Below are 16,975 nucleotides of genomic sequence, written 5' to 3' on the forward strand. Positions count from 1 at the left end.
CACAAAAGCACCACTGTCAACAAGATCTTTGTCCTTAGTCCTTGCCCTCACCAAGACTCTTCCTTCCCCTATAAAGGTCCTTAGAGCTCCTAGCTTCATGTATCTCTGAACCAGCTAAATGACTCGAATAAATCAGTTAAACTTTCTGAGCCTCTTTTTTCACTAGTCAGAAGTGAAGAACAATTGTGTTCTGAAAGTTGACTGAAAGTAACTTAAAATTATATTTAACACACTCACTCTGCACAGCAAATATCTGTTCAGACCCCATTCAGAGGCCCCAGGAGGGCCATTCTGAGGCCCAAGATTGTTCTCCAACACCAGTTTCTCTCAATATGCAGGTCCCCACTTATCATGTACCACAGCACATTGCTTAGGAAATTTTGAATTTCCAGCATTTCTTTCATTTATAACATTTCATGATTTCAAAATTTATATGAATTGAGTGTTGGTCTTCTCTTTAGCCCTCCCTCTCCCATCTGTCTACTTCCTGCTTAGATAATTGCGATTATCTGTACCACTTTCCCCAGGAATTTTAAACTACCAGCCTCCACATGGCCCAACTACTGTCATTCAAGGCCTCTGCATTTTTAGACATATGGCTGGCTGACAGCCCTCACTAGACACCTACCATGTATCTGGGCCTATGTTGGACACTATGCATATGCATATGCTGCCTCAGTTCATCTAACCAACTTTTGTGTGCTCTAGGCAGCACTGTTTCCATTCCATAGATGAGAGCACAGGGGTCTACAGTAGTTTAAATGACTTGCTCACAGGCGATATAGCTGTCACATCCTAGATGTTTCCTGGGTCAGAGTGCCCCTGGCAAGAAAACAGGCTGCCCACCACCCAGCACAGCACCTTCCCCTTTGTGTGCACTTTCTCAGCATCCTCTGAGCAGTCACAGTGCTGAGGAAGTTCTTCACTAGGACTTTTCCCTGATCGATTTCAGGGGTCCTTCTTTAGCTCCCCAAAGCCTAGTCCTAACGGCTGTACCTCCAGAGGTCTCCTAAAGTCTGTCCTGACTCTGTCCCAGCCACAGTTCCCTGAGTACCTTCAGATGCAGACCATGGCCTCTTCCTGGGAGCTCACAGTAGACAGTCAATGGGTTGAGGGGCACCAGTTCTCATCAGCTGCTGCTGCTGTTCCAGGTTGAGTGGACCACACGGGCTCCAGTGGGAGTGTAGGCAAAGCCCATGTTATCAAGCAGGCTGCAGAGTTGTAGTTGCTAAAGGGCCTCACACTTCCTCTGTTGAAACAAGGAAGGCAAAGGCATGGGGCTGGTAGGAGGGCAGGTTCCTGTTTTCACTAACCACCCAAAGCCGACTTCTCTCTACAAGGACAATGGGGAAGAGAAGGGACGCACTAATTCCTTTACAAAGCACTTGAGAATACAGCCAGCTTGACTGTAAATTGCCAGGGCTTATAGAAACACACTCTCTTTCCCTCTCTTTTTCTAATTAAAAGGCAGATGGGGCTGTGAATTTGCCCGTTTGTGTCCCCAGAGCTTTCTGGGTCCAAGGAAACTAAGGATAGGTCACTGCAGCTTTTCTATCCAGAGTTTCTTCATTTTCACAGCTCTCTTGTGTCACTATAGAAGGGACCTAGAGCAGTCCCTGGAGCTGTGCTCTTCTATGGGCCTGTTTCAGTTGCCCGGGACCAAAGACAGAGGACAGATATTCCCCTTGGCAGAGCTACCCAGCAGAGCCGGGGCACAAAACCTACATCCACTAAGGTACTGCTAGAAGAAATTAAAATGGCTCTTTAGACAGAGCTTAACAGGCAAAAGGGAGTGATGGCAGACTGGAGCAAGGCATTATCCTTGAGGGAGCCCAGATTTAAGGAGGAAGAACTAGAAGCAACCAAGTTGCCCTGTCAAAGTGATTTTAACTAGAGGCCTCCAAGTTCTAATCTGTCAAATGGATGAGACACCCAGGCTCACACTGGACATGGATGATTGTCACAAGGATGTCACTATTATACAACACAATGATGATAGACAGCCATATGGAAGAAGGCTCTAGTTCCTAGGGAAAATGTGTGCTCACACACATGTAGGAGCATATCATTCTAAAACAGTTCACTAAAATGAATATACTCAAGAGAAAGGGGAAGGGAAGGTGGGGTTAGGCAACTTCCATGAGGACTCAGATGACTGGATGTGCACACATTGCTCTGTTTCAAAATTTCCCATCGTTTGAAATTAGAATATAAAGTGTCTTTATACTATATATTGTTATAAATGCAAAAAATATCATTTCATAATGTATGAGTCTGTACCAGGGGAACCTATGTGCGTGATGCTGGGTAGGAGAGAAGCCTATTTCTAATGAGAAAATGACAGACAGTAGTGCCTATAGGCCACTCTCTGCCATTCCCATTTCTAAAAGTTAAAACCCCTCAGAGAGTTCAGTGATTTCACACAGTCCACAGCTAGTCCTCACAGAGCCAGAGCAGAGTCTGGGGCCTATGATCCAAGGACCCCACCCAACGAGTCCAATGTAGACCTCAAGACAGTCATTTAGAAACCTTGCTGGGTGTCCTTTGCAAATATAAATTACAAACAGTGCGGCAGCATCTAAATTTAGTACTTGCTGTGTACTAGACAGATTCAGCTGGCTTGTGAAAAGCCAGCTCTGTGCAGAGCATGCTGGGAAGGTAGCAGGCAGATAGTGTAGGAACTTTGTAGAGTGGCCTCAGTGAGGAAGAGCAAGCAAGCAGAATCAGCTGAAGTGGGGCTTTCCCCCACATGCACCGAGGAGTGACAGAGCTCTAGAGGGAGGGACATCCAGAGAGACAGGGGTAAGGACTTTTAAAGCATCTATGTAGAACCCCTCCTGCTTACATGAATTCATTCCTGTTTCTGGCATTCCTTCTCTCAATATGGCTGGCCATCCAGTCACTGGGATTCAGCCAGGATGTTAAGCCAGTGACAGTCCTGCCCAACCTGAGCCTCGCTTACCAGAGCCATTGGATAGAGACATAGAGGGCAGCCCACATTTGCAGTGCTGCTCTAAAAGAGACACAGTGATCTCTGAAGCAGATGTCCACAGGCAGTGGTGGTTGGGGACAAGGTATATGTGGGGTCATTGAGTTGTTATTTTAGGGTTCAGATAGCCTCAGAACAAGTGGAGTGAGAGGTTCATACAAAAGAAACTACTCTTGTGACCATGTAAGTCTGAGGAACAGCAATGGCAGAGGGAAACAAGCAATCAATAGAATCCCAGTTCTGAACTCAGACTCACAGGGTCAAAGTCTGTGGGAGGGCAGAGGTCCTACAGAGGAAAACCATGTTAGTTTGCCGCAAAGGCCTCTGCTTCTGCTCGGGCAGTGCCCTGAATACCCTTCTGTGGTCTATCTTGCACCCTGTACCTCAGAAGTGTATCCGCCATCCTCCCTTAATCCACTGAGGATGAGAACACTGTCATTTATCCAGGTGTGTGTTCTGAGATTTATTCAGTCGTTCACTGGCCTTTTGTAGCACTCTATATGTGCCAGGCACTGTGTGTGCTCAGTACTATGTACCAGTAAAATGAGGTCCTGTCCATAGGGGATACCTAGTAAAATGTTCTTTGCAGTTGCCCAGATCCAGCATAAAATGGGTCACTCCCAGATGCTGAACACTAGGTGGGACTGCAAACTTTTATATCCATTCAGAATGGGCAGCAAGATGGCATAGATAGATCTACCCATCTTTGTCCTTGAGTTTATAATCTAGTAAAGAAGATGGGGCCACCTGCTAAAATCAACAGACTAAATGCAGATTAAGTAAGGAGGGAGCTGGAGAACAACCCAGAAGACTCCTGGGCTCCAGTTCTACAATGCATTGAGATTTAGCAGGATAAAGCTAGATTTCATCCATACAATAGAGGGTCCTCTAAGGTCTTTAATATCTGGAGTCAGCACAAAAGATAAAGATAGATGACGGCCTTCCAGGAGCCTCAAACTAAGTGTGTGGCCAGCCAGGCTGAACTGTATTAACAAATGACAGCTACCTCTCAAGAGGTCACAATTTAGGCCCACAAAGGCACTCAGGCCATCTGTGTCAGATTTCCAGAGGGCTTTGCAAATTAATTAGATATTAGTTATACAAATAAACTGCAACAGGGAGATACCAAGCTGTTAGCCACAAGTGAGCCAAAGATCTCTCAGTGAAGTGGGACAGTGTGATTTCTTCCCTTGCTATAAGGGACAAGACACCATGTCATGGGTCAGCTGCCACAATCCCCAGCTAGAGCTGGCAGCCTCCTAACTGGAACAATTCACAGCTCATTTCTTTGGATTCAGTTCTCCTGGAGGCGTTAGGCTCAGCAGGAGATATGCTGTAAAGCAATTTGGTGTTTCATGGCAGGTATGTGAGACTATCAGTAAATCCCCAGTCTGTGGAGTTTAGGATTTATTTTCCTTCTTTTTCTATAGATGTTGGGGAAAATAGATGATGAGGAATCCAAGCTCAAGAACCAGGAAGCACCCCTTGAGTGAAAAGAATCAGGTACTAATGTACTTGATTAGGCAGCTCAAAAGCATGTAGATGCCTTTCCTGCCTGTGTGGACATCCTCCCTCCTGCAGATGTATAGTCCTCCTGGGCTACCCAGAGGTCACCTCTCCCTAGAGCTCCCCAACCAGAAATGAAACCTCCCTTTTTGATACTCTTGGGAGCTGTATTTGCAACACAGGACTCAAAGTCAAGATATGGAGTCCAGTTAACTACAGGCAGGGCTGTATGACCTTGTGCGGATTTTCAAGTTTCTCACAGAGCATAATATAGTACTTCTTGCTCCTTAGCACTCTTGGGGAAATAAACATAAATCTCCTAGTGTTCTATAAAAACATCAAAGGCTCCATTTCTGTGGACCCTTGGAAAACCCAAGGCAGGTCTGACACATGGACACTGGAGGCAGTGAGTCTAACAAATAACCAGTGAACCTACCCTGAGCAGGTGACCCACAAGTATCCACCAAGTGAATGGGGAAAAGAGACTGTGCCTGGGGCACAAAGGCATTTTTATTTATTTCCTCTTAGGCTGTCTTTCCCATGTAGGGATGGGTAGACAGTTCCATTTCTCAGGAGGTACAAGTTCTGCTTTGAGATTGGCTTAGAGTTAGAGAAGTGGCTTGTGGGGAGATCTGAGTACACCCACTGCAAACCATTTCCAAACCTATGTGTGTCATCAGGCACTGTTTTTGCAGGAAGACTCCTGGGACTAATAGTTCCTCAGCAAAAGAAAAAAGTAAAAGCTCTTTCCCATGGCTGCCTCTGCTTAGGAAGGTGGCAGAAATACCTAACTCTGTACAACCCTGTCCTTTTGTCCTTGCTCAACTAAACCCACCAATGTGCCTCCAGACCTTGTGTGGTTCTCAGCTCCATATGAATAGTATACTAACTTCTAAATGTGTTAGCTTGAAAGTCACCATCTGTCCTAGATCTGACTCAGACACTTATCTGTTGAAATAGTTGTGATGGAGCCTCTGTAGGGTAGTGCAGGGCAGAGCTAGGAGAGACAGGGCTGCCACTTGATCTACCTTCTAGAGCTAACCTTGAGTGGAAGAGCATACAGGAGACAAGCACGATAAGGCAGCATGGGGGGGGGTGCTCTCGTGCACAGGCACCCCAGAAGAAGCATCTGGCAAGGCTTTGGTGTCCAAGACTAACCAGGGGTTGATGTTTTAAGGAGATTTTTAAAAGTTGGAGAATTTGATACAGCTAGACAAGTGAGGGGACTCATGGGGTGTTTTCTCTGCACCGCTTTCTCAATTCCTGTTTTTGTAGAATGGCTATCTTGTCTTGTCTGGAGTCGATAATGATGACAGTACTGGCCAGTGACAGTCATCTTGGCTCTTTGACTCATCTACTGTTCCTCTAAAATCTATTAGAACAGGCTAAAGAATAAGCCCATCTGTGTCCTCTCCTTCTGATATTGTTCCTATTACTATTGTCCTGGGCACTTCATGGATACTCAGCATGGATCATGCCATGTGGCATTAGGAAGGATGAAGGATGGCAGGCATGGCATGGCAGTGGTGTCCGTCTGCAGCTCGCCAGTAGCCATAGCAATCTAAAGCTGTCCAAGGTCAAATGGTTTGCTGCTTACCTGCTACTATCAGCAGAGCAGAACCCCTTAATGTAGGTATGCTCCTGGCTCCCCTCTTTTTCCCAGTGTTGCTTTATTGTTTGATTAGTTACTTCCTAACTCTGTATCATGTACCTACAGCAAAACTAGAAGTGATTTCTCAGGATAGTCCTAGTCATAAACTGTTTCCTTAGGTAACTCAACAAATATGTACCTATACTCATAGAAACTGAAGGAGTGACATTTCTTAAATATTATCAATAGACACATACTCTAGAATCTTTACATGGGGCTGCAGTGGACTGATGGAGGGTATTCTATTTGGGAGATGATTACTAACAGATACCAAAGAGGAAATGGATTATTTCTAAGCTGAAGTCTTGAAAATGTTTTGAAATTCTAAGAACAAGGCTATTATGATGTCTTCCCATGAGAAGGGCATTCATGGTAAGGGAATGTTGAGGGTGTTGGGCCTCACAGCAACATATTTTAAGATTGTCTAATAAGACCAGCCTCCAGCTCTGCAGTCCTGACTTGCAGACACCATCAGTTCTAAGAGGCGGGGACAGTACGCAGTGCATGGGATGCAGCGTCTGTGTAGAACAAGCAGACACTCACAGGGAGAAGGGGGCTGAGAAGACTGAGGGATGAGTTTCCAAAAGAGAGGAAGAAGCCGCCTTCCCCAAGATCTCTAAAGCCCTTAAAGCCATAGTCATGTTCTGCTGATCAGACTCCCTGGGGCATCTTTGTGCAGAAGTTGCTGGAATTAGCCTCATAATAGAATGACTCCCAGCAGCAACAAGACTTGTACTGGGATCTGGAAACAGCTGGATGCCTGGCTGGTGATAAGGCTACTGTGTTCAGCTTCCTGACACTGTCCCAGGAAGATTTTGGCACCATTCTGCCCCAGCACCCTCATCTCATGAGCAGCCATGCCAAAGTTACTGGCCAGTCACCTCTGGACATTTTAAACAGTACAGAACGAGGCTCAACTCCATAGCAGGACTGTTATCACGCTTACTGAAATCCCACCTCATGCTCTCCTAGATGTCTTCTCATACCTCGATGTTCCACTTCCTCATGACAAGATTTTATTGTCAGAAGAAAAGCAAGCTTGAAGTTGACTTTGATGTTATTTAAGTCACTGATGCACAATCAGAACCAGCTGGATAGGTGTAAAATTATCAGTCAGGGTCAGCTCAGCATGCACCGATCCATGACTAATCAGACCAGAAATGGGAAGCTGTGGAAAAAGCCTAGACTGACATGAAACTGTAATGCTAATCATCTCTGTTAGACTGGAGCAGTGCTTCTCCACCTAACACTTGCGACCTTTATACACACTTCCTCAAGCTATGGTGGTCCCAACCATAAAATTACTTTTGTTGATACTTAATAATTGTAATCTTGTTACTGTTATGAATCATAATGTAAATATCTGTTCTTAGTCTTAGCACAGACTTAGTCTTGGTCTTAGGCAACCCCTATGAAGGAATCATTCAACCCCAAAGGGATCACAGCCTATAGACTTAGAATCATTGGACTATTAAGACAACTGTCCCTTCAAAGTCAAAATTAAGTTGCGTAATGCTTATAATTTGCTCTAGTAAAGTTTGTCTCAATCATGAATCTGTGGGATTAATAAAAACATACAAAAGTAAAAAAAATCATTGGACTAAAGAACAGTTCACCAAATATAGTTTGAGCATCAGTAGGAATATTAATAGTAGATATTTATATGGAGAAATTTTATAGCTTACAACATCTTTTCATACCTGTGATTTCATTTGATGGTCACAAAAATTCTCTGAATTATTGCTTAGATTATCTAAAAACACTTGTACTGTTTACTGGAAGCTTGGTACACATAAGCCCTTTAATGCTGCCTTAAAACTTCCTCCTAACAAATATGTAAGTAAGGTATTTTTCTCACCCTTACTTTAAACCCAAAGTAACTGAAGCCTTGGGGCTTTAATTCACTAAGGTTGTACATAGCTCATCTGTGAGGATTAACCTCATAACCCATGCTCCCAATGCATCTCTAGTGACATTGTCACATACCTATTTAAGAGATGGGGAATGAGAAGAATTTAGCAAGAACCCCAACCTGAAAGTCTATTTGTGAATTAGTCTTCCCATATCTCTTCAAAATAACAATAACTTATACTTGCTTTCATCTGACAGATTTAAAGGTATAGACTTCAAGGATATAACAAATATGGAGGGCAAAAGTATGCATGTTCTTCTTATAGAGTCCACCATAACCTTAGCTAGCAAGAGACCACAAGACTACTCAGGGTAGCATTTGAAGTAAGGATCTGCTTGAGTAAGTAGCTCAGGCCATCAGTGCCCTCATCCTGGTGGGAACTGGGCTCAGACCTTGAGATGAGGAAGTGAACTCTGCCAGCAAAGTGCCAAGCCCATGTGAACAAACAGACTATGAGTTCAGAATGTCCCAAATAGGCATGGGAAGCCAGAGCCACAGGGATGAAAAGACTGTCTCCCTCAATCATTCTATCTCCTGTAGTGTGTAGAGACCCCTGTTAGAGCAGCATATTGTCTCTACCCACTCTAGGTAACTTCTGCCTCTCTGTCCAACATCTCTTCCAGTCTCTTAGACAGGTCATTACAGCTGTGGACTGTTCCAACAGGCTCCCAGCTGGTTATTCTATATTCCCAAAGTCTATTGTCCCATCAGGCCATGCTCTACACTTATACTTCCTAGGGCAGACAAGGTCTTGAGTCTTGAGTCTTCTTGTTAAGAGGAAGACATGCAGATCTCAGACCCCAACTGTAAAACTAAGAAAAGGTACTTCTTCTACAAAGCTACCCATAAGTGACATGTGGCTAGGCCTTCCTAAAAAATTATTAAAAACTGAACAATGACAAAAAGTATTGAACCATAGTTTAATCTCTCCCCTGCCACCCATGAACCCAGCTGTCCTTTTCTCCCCATAGTCTCAGGGACTGCTAGACGGCTGGACTCAGGAATGTGATAGGGAGAAGCAGGAAAGATCCTTTGAAATTCTTGTTCTGAATCAATTGTGAAGGGCTATGAGGACCATGTATGTGGAGAAAGTGCTCTTTGGCAGCAGTGGAGGCAGGCTCTGGGGCTGTACCTTAAATTCTCTTTATGATGGGGTACAGATCCCACCTCAGAAATTACTAGGATGGCATTTTTCAAGAGTGACACCTTGGTCTGGAAAGCCAGTAATTTTAACTACCATGCACTTAAGTGGATTCTGACAGTCAGAGGGTGACAAAGCCAATTAAACATGACATGTTTAACAGATGGCAAAAGGTGTTCTGTCAGGTCTTTGAGACATAGAGGAAAGGAAATAGGTCCAAATCCCATACTAATCTTCCAAACAAAAGGAATGTCCAAAAAGGGGTTACTGGGGTCTTTGAGGTTTCTGTTGGAGCCTGTCCCCTCACCCGGACCCTGTTCCTATGGGGTTTTGTTCTACCTCACCACTCATTTCCCTATGAAGTGCTCTTCAGGGTCCTTAGCCATACCATTTACTTGTAGCTTTATTTATGTGACAAGTACAAATGACTGTGGTCCCATGGCAAAGATCAGTCATACTATAATGTGGAATCAGCTTTTAAAATATCACCTAAATGCCTTTCTAGTTGCATCGGCAATGATATTTTATGGACAACACTGTTGGAATTATAAGGAGCTGGTGAAACTCTACAGCTGACCCTTTATGAATGGATAGAGGGCTCTGGGAATTGGCAAAGTTGAAATATCTAAGCAATCTTGGGGTGGGGGCAGGTAATAGGGTGAAGAGTTGGAACAGACTGCCTATCAATCTCACCTGGATTCTGCCATCTACTGAAACAGTGCATTGTCATGGAAAAGCACACTGGAATCACAATACTTGGGTTTCATCCTCTTCTGCTGGGTACCAGGAAGCTATTAAACATCTTTGATGCTCTTCCTCAATCTATGGAAATTCTAGAGACGATGTGAGGCATACACAGAACATAAAAATAAGCAATGTTTGCTTCTCTCCTAAGGAAGGTGTGGGGTATTTAGAAGAGGCTCTGTAGATAATGGATCTGTACTGAGCAGAATGCAGAGAGGTTGTAAACATTTGCCAAGAGACTTCAGAGGACAGTGTTCTCTGTCTTTGTGCCTTCCCAGTCTACAGTCATGAGTCTTCTTTACAGAGCCCCATTTAAGTCTGTCTTGCATCATGCACTCCTGACTGACACAGGGGAAGAAAGATCCCCATATCATCTTCCCACTCTCTGACAACCCTTATAAATTTCTTCCTTATTGGCTGCCACCTGTCAGTCACTCATAATGAGAATGAGAATTCACGAAGTGCTATGCTAAGGTGGGACTGTAGTGGGAAGTGGTAGATCATGGGGGAAGCTAAAAGCTTTTTAACTTGGGTTGTTATTACAAGTCTCAAGATCTCATACACCTCATTTTCCCCTTCTGGACTGTGTTCTCCCAATCTGTAAAGTGGGTAGGGTTACTAATATGCAGAGGGTTGTTGCAGAGATCACAGAATAAAAATGTACAGAAATTAGTGTCCCAGCTTTTAAGAGGCCACTCACGAAGGCTGAATGCCTTTCACTTTCCACATGAATATATGCATATGTACATGTACACTTAGTCACCTTCAAATTCTACTTGCAAAAGTGCCCTTGGTTTTGTCTTGCATCAGTTACCACTCCGTTCCTGTTAGGAGGACCACAGTAGATCACTATCATCTGACAGGCAAGGGACACTGAGCAATAGCAAGCCATACCTTGGCTCTTCCCACTCAAGTTCCACAGCCTAAGTAAAAACCAAGAAGTCTGATTTCAAAGAGGAAGAAAAGTGAAATGATCTATGATTTTACAGATTATAGTTTCAATATGGAAGTTACATTAACTATTGTCAGTACTCGTGTTAAGGTTTTGACAAAACTGAAATGCTCAGACTTCAGTAAGACTCATGGTCCCAGAATCAGGCAAAGGGATGACTCCAGGTTAAAGGCATACAAGAGAACGTTAACACAGACTTAGACGGGAACCATCTTTGAAAGTCTCTTTGCTACAGTTTCTAGGTCTGTCTCCAGGTTCTCCTTACCTCTCAGAAGCATGCTCCAATTTCAAAGTCCTTGGAATTCAGTGATAGGCTCAGGCTTGGTTGGATTTCCAGGAAAAGAAGGATATAAAGCAGTGGACATGCTCTCTGGCTCTGATCTCTACTCAGAATCTCTGGACCACCAAGCAGGCTGGGCTGGGTTCCTGCCTCAGATGCTTCCTCCAGCTCCTCCAGCCCCTCCAGCCCCTCCAGCTCCTCCAGCTCCTCTAGCGCTAAGAGTATCAAGCAGAATCCTGCCCTTTGTCCCAGTTCACTTCTGCCCTGCATGTCTATATTAAATGGGTATTTTACACACAGCTCTAGCCAGTGGTAGAAAAATCACTTAGTTGTTCTGCCTTCAGTCATCCACATCCCCGAGGCACTCATCATATTCAGTCATTGCTCAAAGGTCTGCTGTGTGCTCAAGCCATTTCAATGTGACCATGTACAGATGTAGGCAGTGATATTCCTAAACACTTAGAATAGTCTGTCCAAAATCCCCAAGGATGTCTAGCTATAGAAGCCTGCCTTGCACCCTAGGGTTCGTGGTGACCCCTCTCACTTGGCTGACATTGACTTGTCTTCAAATCTTACTTCTCAACATCTTCTATGCAGAGTCCTCTCCTCCTCCTAGAAAGCTCACCTTATTCCCCATCCATTCTGTGTGTTGGCTCCTTCCTATATAGCTCTTTACAAGGATGCTAAGATCTTTAGAGCCCAGTTTTTTTCTTCAACATTCCCAACCTATCTGCCATCCTTGACGCTCTCTAGTAGTAGTTACCTGCCAGTGCCCCTTTCTGCTCATTTTCTCTAAGTTCTCTCAAGTCCTGCCTTTCTGCAGAGTTCTCCAGGCATACAGGTGCCCAGCCCTCCATCCCTGGAGTTCTCAATGCATAAGAATTCTAGCCTTTGTCCTGACCCCAATAGCATAGGGTCACTCTGGTGTGCAGACTGGTAAGCACAGTGTGTACTTTGAAAACCCTTATGTCTGACCACAGCTTGAGGACATAAGACAGGACATAAGACACTCTAGATAAAATCAGACTCAAAATACTTTTAGGTGGATCCTTCTTCAGTAGCAAATGATGGTTGAATTCACTGGAGTCTGTAACCCAGTGGGAGCTGGCAGTGCTCCTCAGTGTTACAGTGCTGTGGAGTCACATATATGCTTCCTCTCAGCAAGAAGCTGGATCACACATTGCTTTGTGGGAAAGAAACCAATAGTTAATACCACTCCTAATGATAATTAGCATTCACATTCACTGTCGGCTGATTACAGTATGAGGCTCTTTTGCATCATTGTCCCGTATCATCTTTGGAATTGTTGATCACACAGCTCTTCCATGGAAGTTGGGAAATGACAAAATAGCAGTCCTCACGGGAACCAAAACCCCAGTCTGTCTGTTTCTAAGGCAGGGTCTTCCTACCGGGTGTTGGCCCTGCTTTTCACAGAGAGAGGCAGGGAACAAGGCACAGACAAGCCTGCTAATGCATAGTGGGTAGAGTGTGGAAGTGTAGCTGGCTGCCTGGGATGTATCTCATGTTTGTCCCTTCCCTGCTGTGAGATGTGGGGTGCACAACTTCACTTCTGCCAACTTCCTGACACGTCTAGGGTGAGGATTCATGGGCTGTTCTGAATATGTTGCACAGAAGTGCACCTAACTCCTCTGTTTGGTTTTTGTTGTTGTTGTTGTTGTTGTTGTTGTTGTTGTTGTTGTTGTTCTTTTGTCTCTTTCTGAGCTGAGGCTGTCACAGCCCATGCAAGCCTGGCGCTGACTGGTGAGGAGGTGGGTATGAGTTTCCCATCTTTTCCTTTCCTTCTACCTCACAGAAAGAATGCAAGGAGAACTGAGGCATAGGAAGGAGATAGAGGGGGTTTCTCAGGACTCTCTTCCTGCATAAGAACATTGATCTCTTAAGGCAAGGCCAATCAGGGCACACCTGGGACAGCAAGATTTCCACACACGCCCCCCCAAAAAATGTGCCTCTGCTGCCTTGCCAGATAATAACTTCTTCAAGGACAGTGTAAGAGGGAGTCCTCTTGGGCACACTGAAGGCACAATTTCTGAATGACACCATCAGAGAGACAGTGTTGGAATTCTGGTCCTGTCCCTTTCCTCTAAGATCAGGTATTTTTGTTGTTTTTTTCTTTTTCCTTTTTTTTTTTTTGACCCAGTCTCTGTTCCTCAAGGACCACCAGCTGTAGATCCTAACAAATGCCCCCAAATGAGAACAGCCTGTTTAACTGTTGATTTTCCACAAAGAGCAAGGTTTCAAAAAGATTGATCACAACAATAAAAGAGAGGAAAGTTCTCTAAGCTATCTTACAGTGTCAGTGAAACCCACGCCTTTACCCACTTCCTCTGCATATCAAGAACTCCTGCTATTTATAGCTAGCAGAAATATTGAAAACATCAGAGGCCCACCCTGAAATCCTCTTGTCCTCAGGCATTCCTGTAGGCTACTGGTTATCAATCTATGGGTCATGACCTTTGGCAGGACAATCAAACAACCCTTTCATAAGGGTTACTTAAAAACATCCTAGCAGGAATTTACATTACTATTCATAACAGTAGCAAAATTATAATTCTAAAGTAGCAGTAACAATAATTTTATAGTTGGGGATACCACAAGAGGAGCTGTATTAAGGGGTAGCAGCATTAAGAAGGCTGAGAACCATTGCTGTAGGAAGGTTGACAACCAGGACTGGTCCACTTGACACCACCACACCCCTGCACTTTGCAGCACAGAATGCTGTGCTGCGGAGTGAATAACTCTAGTGTGAGTAACATTCTGTTACAAGAACATAGCAAGTGGTTTTTAAAAGCAGCTAACCACTTGGTGTTACAAAAATAAATCAAGGGTGTAAAACTAACACTCATGTTATGTTACGAAGGTCACTGTACTCTAAGCCCTGGCTGGCTGTAAGTTTGACCTGCACCTCTGTTGCTTCTCATGAGGAGTCTAGTGGATACTCTCTTGTTTGTAGATGCTAATGCTTAGAGGAGTCTGTCATGCACATCTTGCAGGAGGCACCATCAGGCTGAGTTTAGTGTATAGAACACAGTAAAAGACAAACCCCCTTTATGCTGCCTCACACTATCTTGTGTCTGCAGCCCAGGCTCTCTCCTTATCTGTACCATTCAGTGATATAGGAAAGTGCCTTGGTCATCAAGCTATATATAGCTACTAGGTCTTCAGTCCTCCTCCTGCCCACCCTATGTACTTTCCTGTTCCTCCGATGAGCTTCCCACTGCTTGCTTGGCCTCAGGCTCTGGTCACAGGTCCCTCTAAGGACTAAGAACCAGCCATCAATATGGGATAGGTATAACATTCTCCCATCAGGAGCCTCCCAGGCATGTGTGAGAGTCTGCCTCACAGTAGCTGAGTGTGTGACCATTGTGCTCAGGTCCCTGGTGTGCCACTTATTAACAATGGGCTTCTCAGAGAAGTTGGCCACTTGTGCTAGAAAACTAATCTCAAGTGTACAGTCCTCATATTCATGCTAAGTAGCCTTCAGAGCCTCAGTGACAGAATTGCTGAGCTCTAGGTGCTCCCATCTGGTGGTATGTCTGACCAGGCACCAACTTCTCAGTCTCTTATATACATACCTCTTTGTAACCTGGAATGATGGTGTCTTCTAGGGAGCCTCTATTTTCACATTCAAGTACATCTGAGAATCAGGAAACCTTACTACTTAAGGAGCTCCCTGGAGAGGAGGTAGATAAAGCTGTACTTTGCATAGTGCTTTTACCAGAAACTTTTCCAGTCCATACTCAGAACTATCACCCTTGACCTCAATATACTTCTTTAGCATGCACAGCAAGACTGGCACCTCCCTTCACAAATAAGGAAACCAAGTTTTGCACTGACTTGTTCAAGTTTACACAGAAAGCTGTTATGTGCAGGTCAACCCTGACATTCATACATGTTGCATATCAAAGGATCCCATGTGTCTGCGTATGGGAGAAGCTACAGAACTCTGCTAAGACCCAAGAGTCCTAAGCCACAGTTAAATCTGTACAGATTGTCAGTCCAACCCCAGCTCTTTTTTTTTTTTCAGGGAGGCTCAGCATTGTCACCGGCTGCAATTATCAGCCCAGATAGGGCCCAACAGCAAGCTGCAGCCTTGGCAAAGGAGGTTGGATGCCCTAACTCATCCGTCCAGGAAGTGGTCTCCTGCTTCCGCCAGAAGCCTGCCAACATTCTCAATGAAGCTCAGACCAAGGTGGGTGCTGCTTTGCAGGTTGGGGAAGGATAATCTCTTGTTTTTACAAACGGAAGTCCAAGGTCTATCAAGGAAGTGTGATGATCTTCTCCACCAATATTCACCCAATGAATGACCAACTAAAGATAAAAGTGTCTCCTGTGTCCCAGTCTTTGCAGGAGCCACAGGCTACAAAGAACATATAAGACTGCTGATGGGAGATTGTTCCTCAGTCATTTGGATGTCTTATGTATAGAGTGGAACCTATAATGGTTACATAGAGTTGAGAGATGAAATGAAATAGAACTTGAGAAGGGTCACATCCAATGCTAGAACCATAGAGGCACAAAGTTAAGTCAGAGATCCTTAGATCAACAGCTGTGCATCTCTTTCTACCAGTAATGACCTTGCTTTTAGCCTGGGTCTCTGGCTGCCTCTGACGTTGGCAAAGAAAGCATGAGCAGGCTTGATCCTCATAACAAATCTGGACCCTAAGATGTAGATTCAGTCTTGTCCTCATCTTCTCCTATATGGGCTATGCTGTTTAGTGTCACCTGCTACAGATACTGACTTTAAGCCCTTCCTCTACTTCCTGTTCCTCCTGGAAACCTCTTGTTGCTTCAGCCAATAGGCTCTGGAAAGGTCTCTTGGGGGCTAAGCATTGCTGAGGAGAGATTGGCTGCCTAGCCACTGTCCCTGTCACAGGAGGTCTTACTTGCCTGTTGTCCTATTCATTTGACCCTTGCTTTCCATTAGAGCCCAGCTGGAGTTAGAACTTGAACATTCATGTTTTAGATCCCACTAAGCAAGACAATGTAGAGTCTTGCAAAAGGCGGACATCATAAGGCACTAAGAGGCAGAGTTATGGGGCTCCAGAGATTAAGAAGGACCAGGTTCCATCTTGCTGAGTTCCTTTCACAGAGGCCTTTCTGGTCTCTGTCCCTGTTTAGGACCATTAGCTAGCTCTTGGCTACAATTGTCAATTTCAGCTGCATAGCCAACACTAAGATTGTGGTTTTCTTAAAGGAAACTAAAATGCATGCAAGTAATGGCCTTCTTTCTCACCCTGCAGCTCCTGGCTGTGAGTGGCCCTTTCCACTACTGGGGTCCTGTGGTCGATGGCCAGTACCTACGTGAACTTCCTTCCAGACGGTTGAAGAGGCCTCTGCCAGTGAAGGTGGATCTGCTCATAGGAGGTTCTCAGGACGATGGGCTTATCAACAGGGCAAAGGCTGTGAAGGTAGGTAAAGGGAGGCCTCTGCAGCCTCCTGCTGGAATACTAAGTCAGGAACTACTGACTATTCTTCTGGCTGATGGAGGACTGTGTACCAAGGATACAGGAGCCGGAAGGTAGTCATGGGGGAAGCTGGGTTCAGAACTAAGACATTTACAAGAGGTGACTAAAGCCTACAAATTGCTGCTGGGAATCAATCACTGCAAAGAGCTTAGAGCAGAAGCTGAACAGGGCTTCTCAGCCACAGGGACACCTTGCCACAAGCAAAAAGTACAGCTCTTTCACAGCATGTGTGCAGGGATATTTTTCACAGTGTTAATTGTTGCAGGAAAAAGTGGGAAGAAACCCAGATGTCTGGTTGACTAAATTAAGATACA

At 44.7% G+C, this 16,975-nt stretch overlaps 2 protein-coding genes across 5 annotated transcripts in view; one reads left to right on the plus strand and one right to left on the minus strand.

Annotated features, from left to right (window-relative positions):
- Tg (thyroglobulin) overlaps nucleotides 1-16,975 on the plus strand; it is a 184,563-nt gene that overhangs the window by 146,753 nt on the left and 20,835 nt on the right. For all 3 annotated transcript variants that reach the window (XM_087555764.1, NM_030988.2, NM_001270783.1), the window contains 2 exon segments: nucleotides 15,221-15,385; nucleotides 16,437-16,604. In XM_087555764.1, coding sequence (XP_087411890.1) covers nucleotides 15,221-15,385; nucleotides 16,437-16,604 — 333 coding nt within the window.
- Nucleotides 1-16,975, minus strand: part of Sla (src-like adaptor) — a 50,238-nt gene that overhangs the window by 30,607 nt on the left and 2,656 nt on the right. Inside the window, exon 1 of one of the 2 annotated variants that reach the window (XM_087557627.1) lies at nucleotides 1,055-1,230. The exons of the other annotated variant lie outside the window; for it this stretch is intronic. The gene's annotated coding sequence lies outside the window, so the exon portion shown is untranslated. Of the gene's footprint in view, nucleotides 1-1,054; nucleotides 1,231-16,975 lie in introns of those variants that run through there. 2 annotated transcript variants of the gene reach the window in all.

The sequence above is a fragment of the Rattus norvegicus genome, chromosome 7, assembly GCF_021556685.1.
Source record: "Rattus norvegicus strain SHRSP/BbbUtx chromosome 7, alternate assembly SHRSP_T2T, whole genome shotgun sequence".
NCBI lineage: Eukaryota > Metazoa > Chordata > Mammalia > Rodentia > Muridae > Rattus > Rattus norvegicus.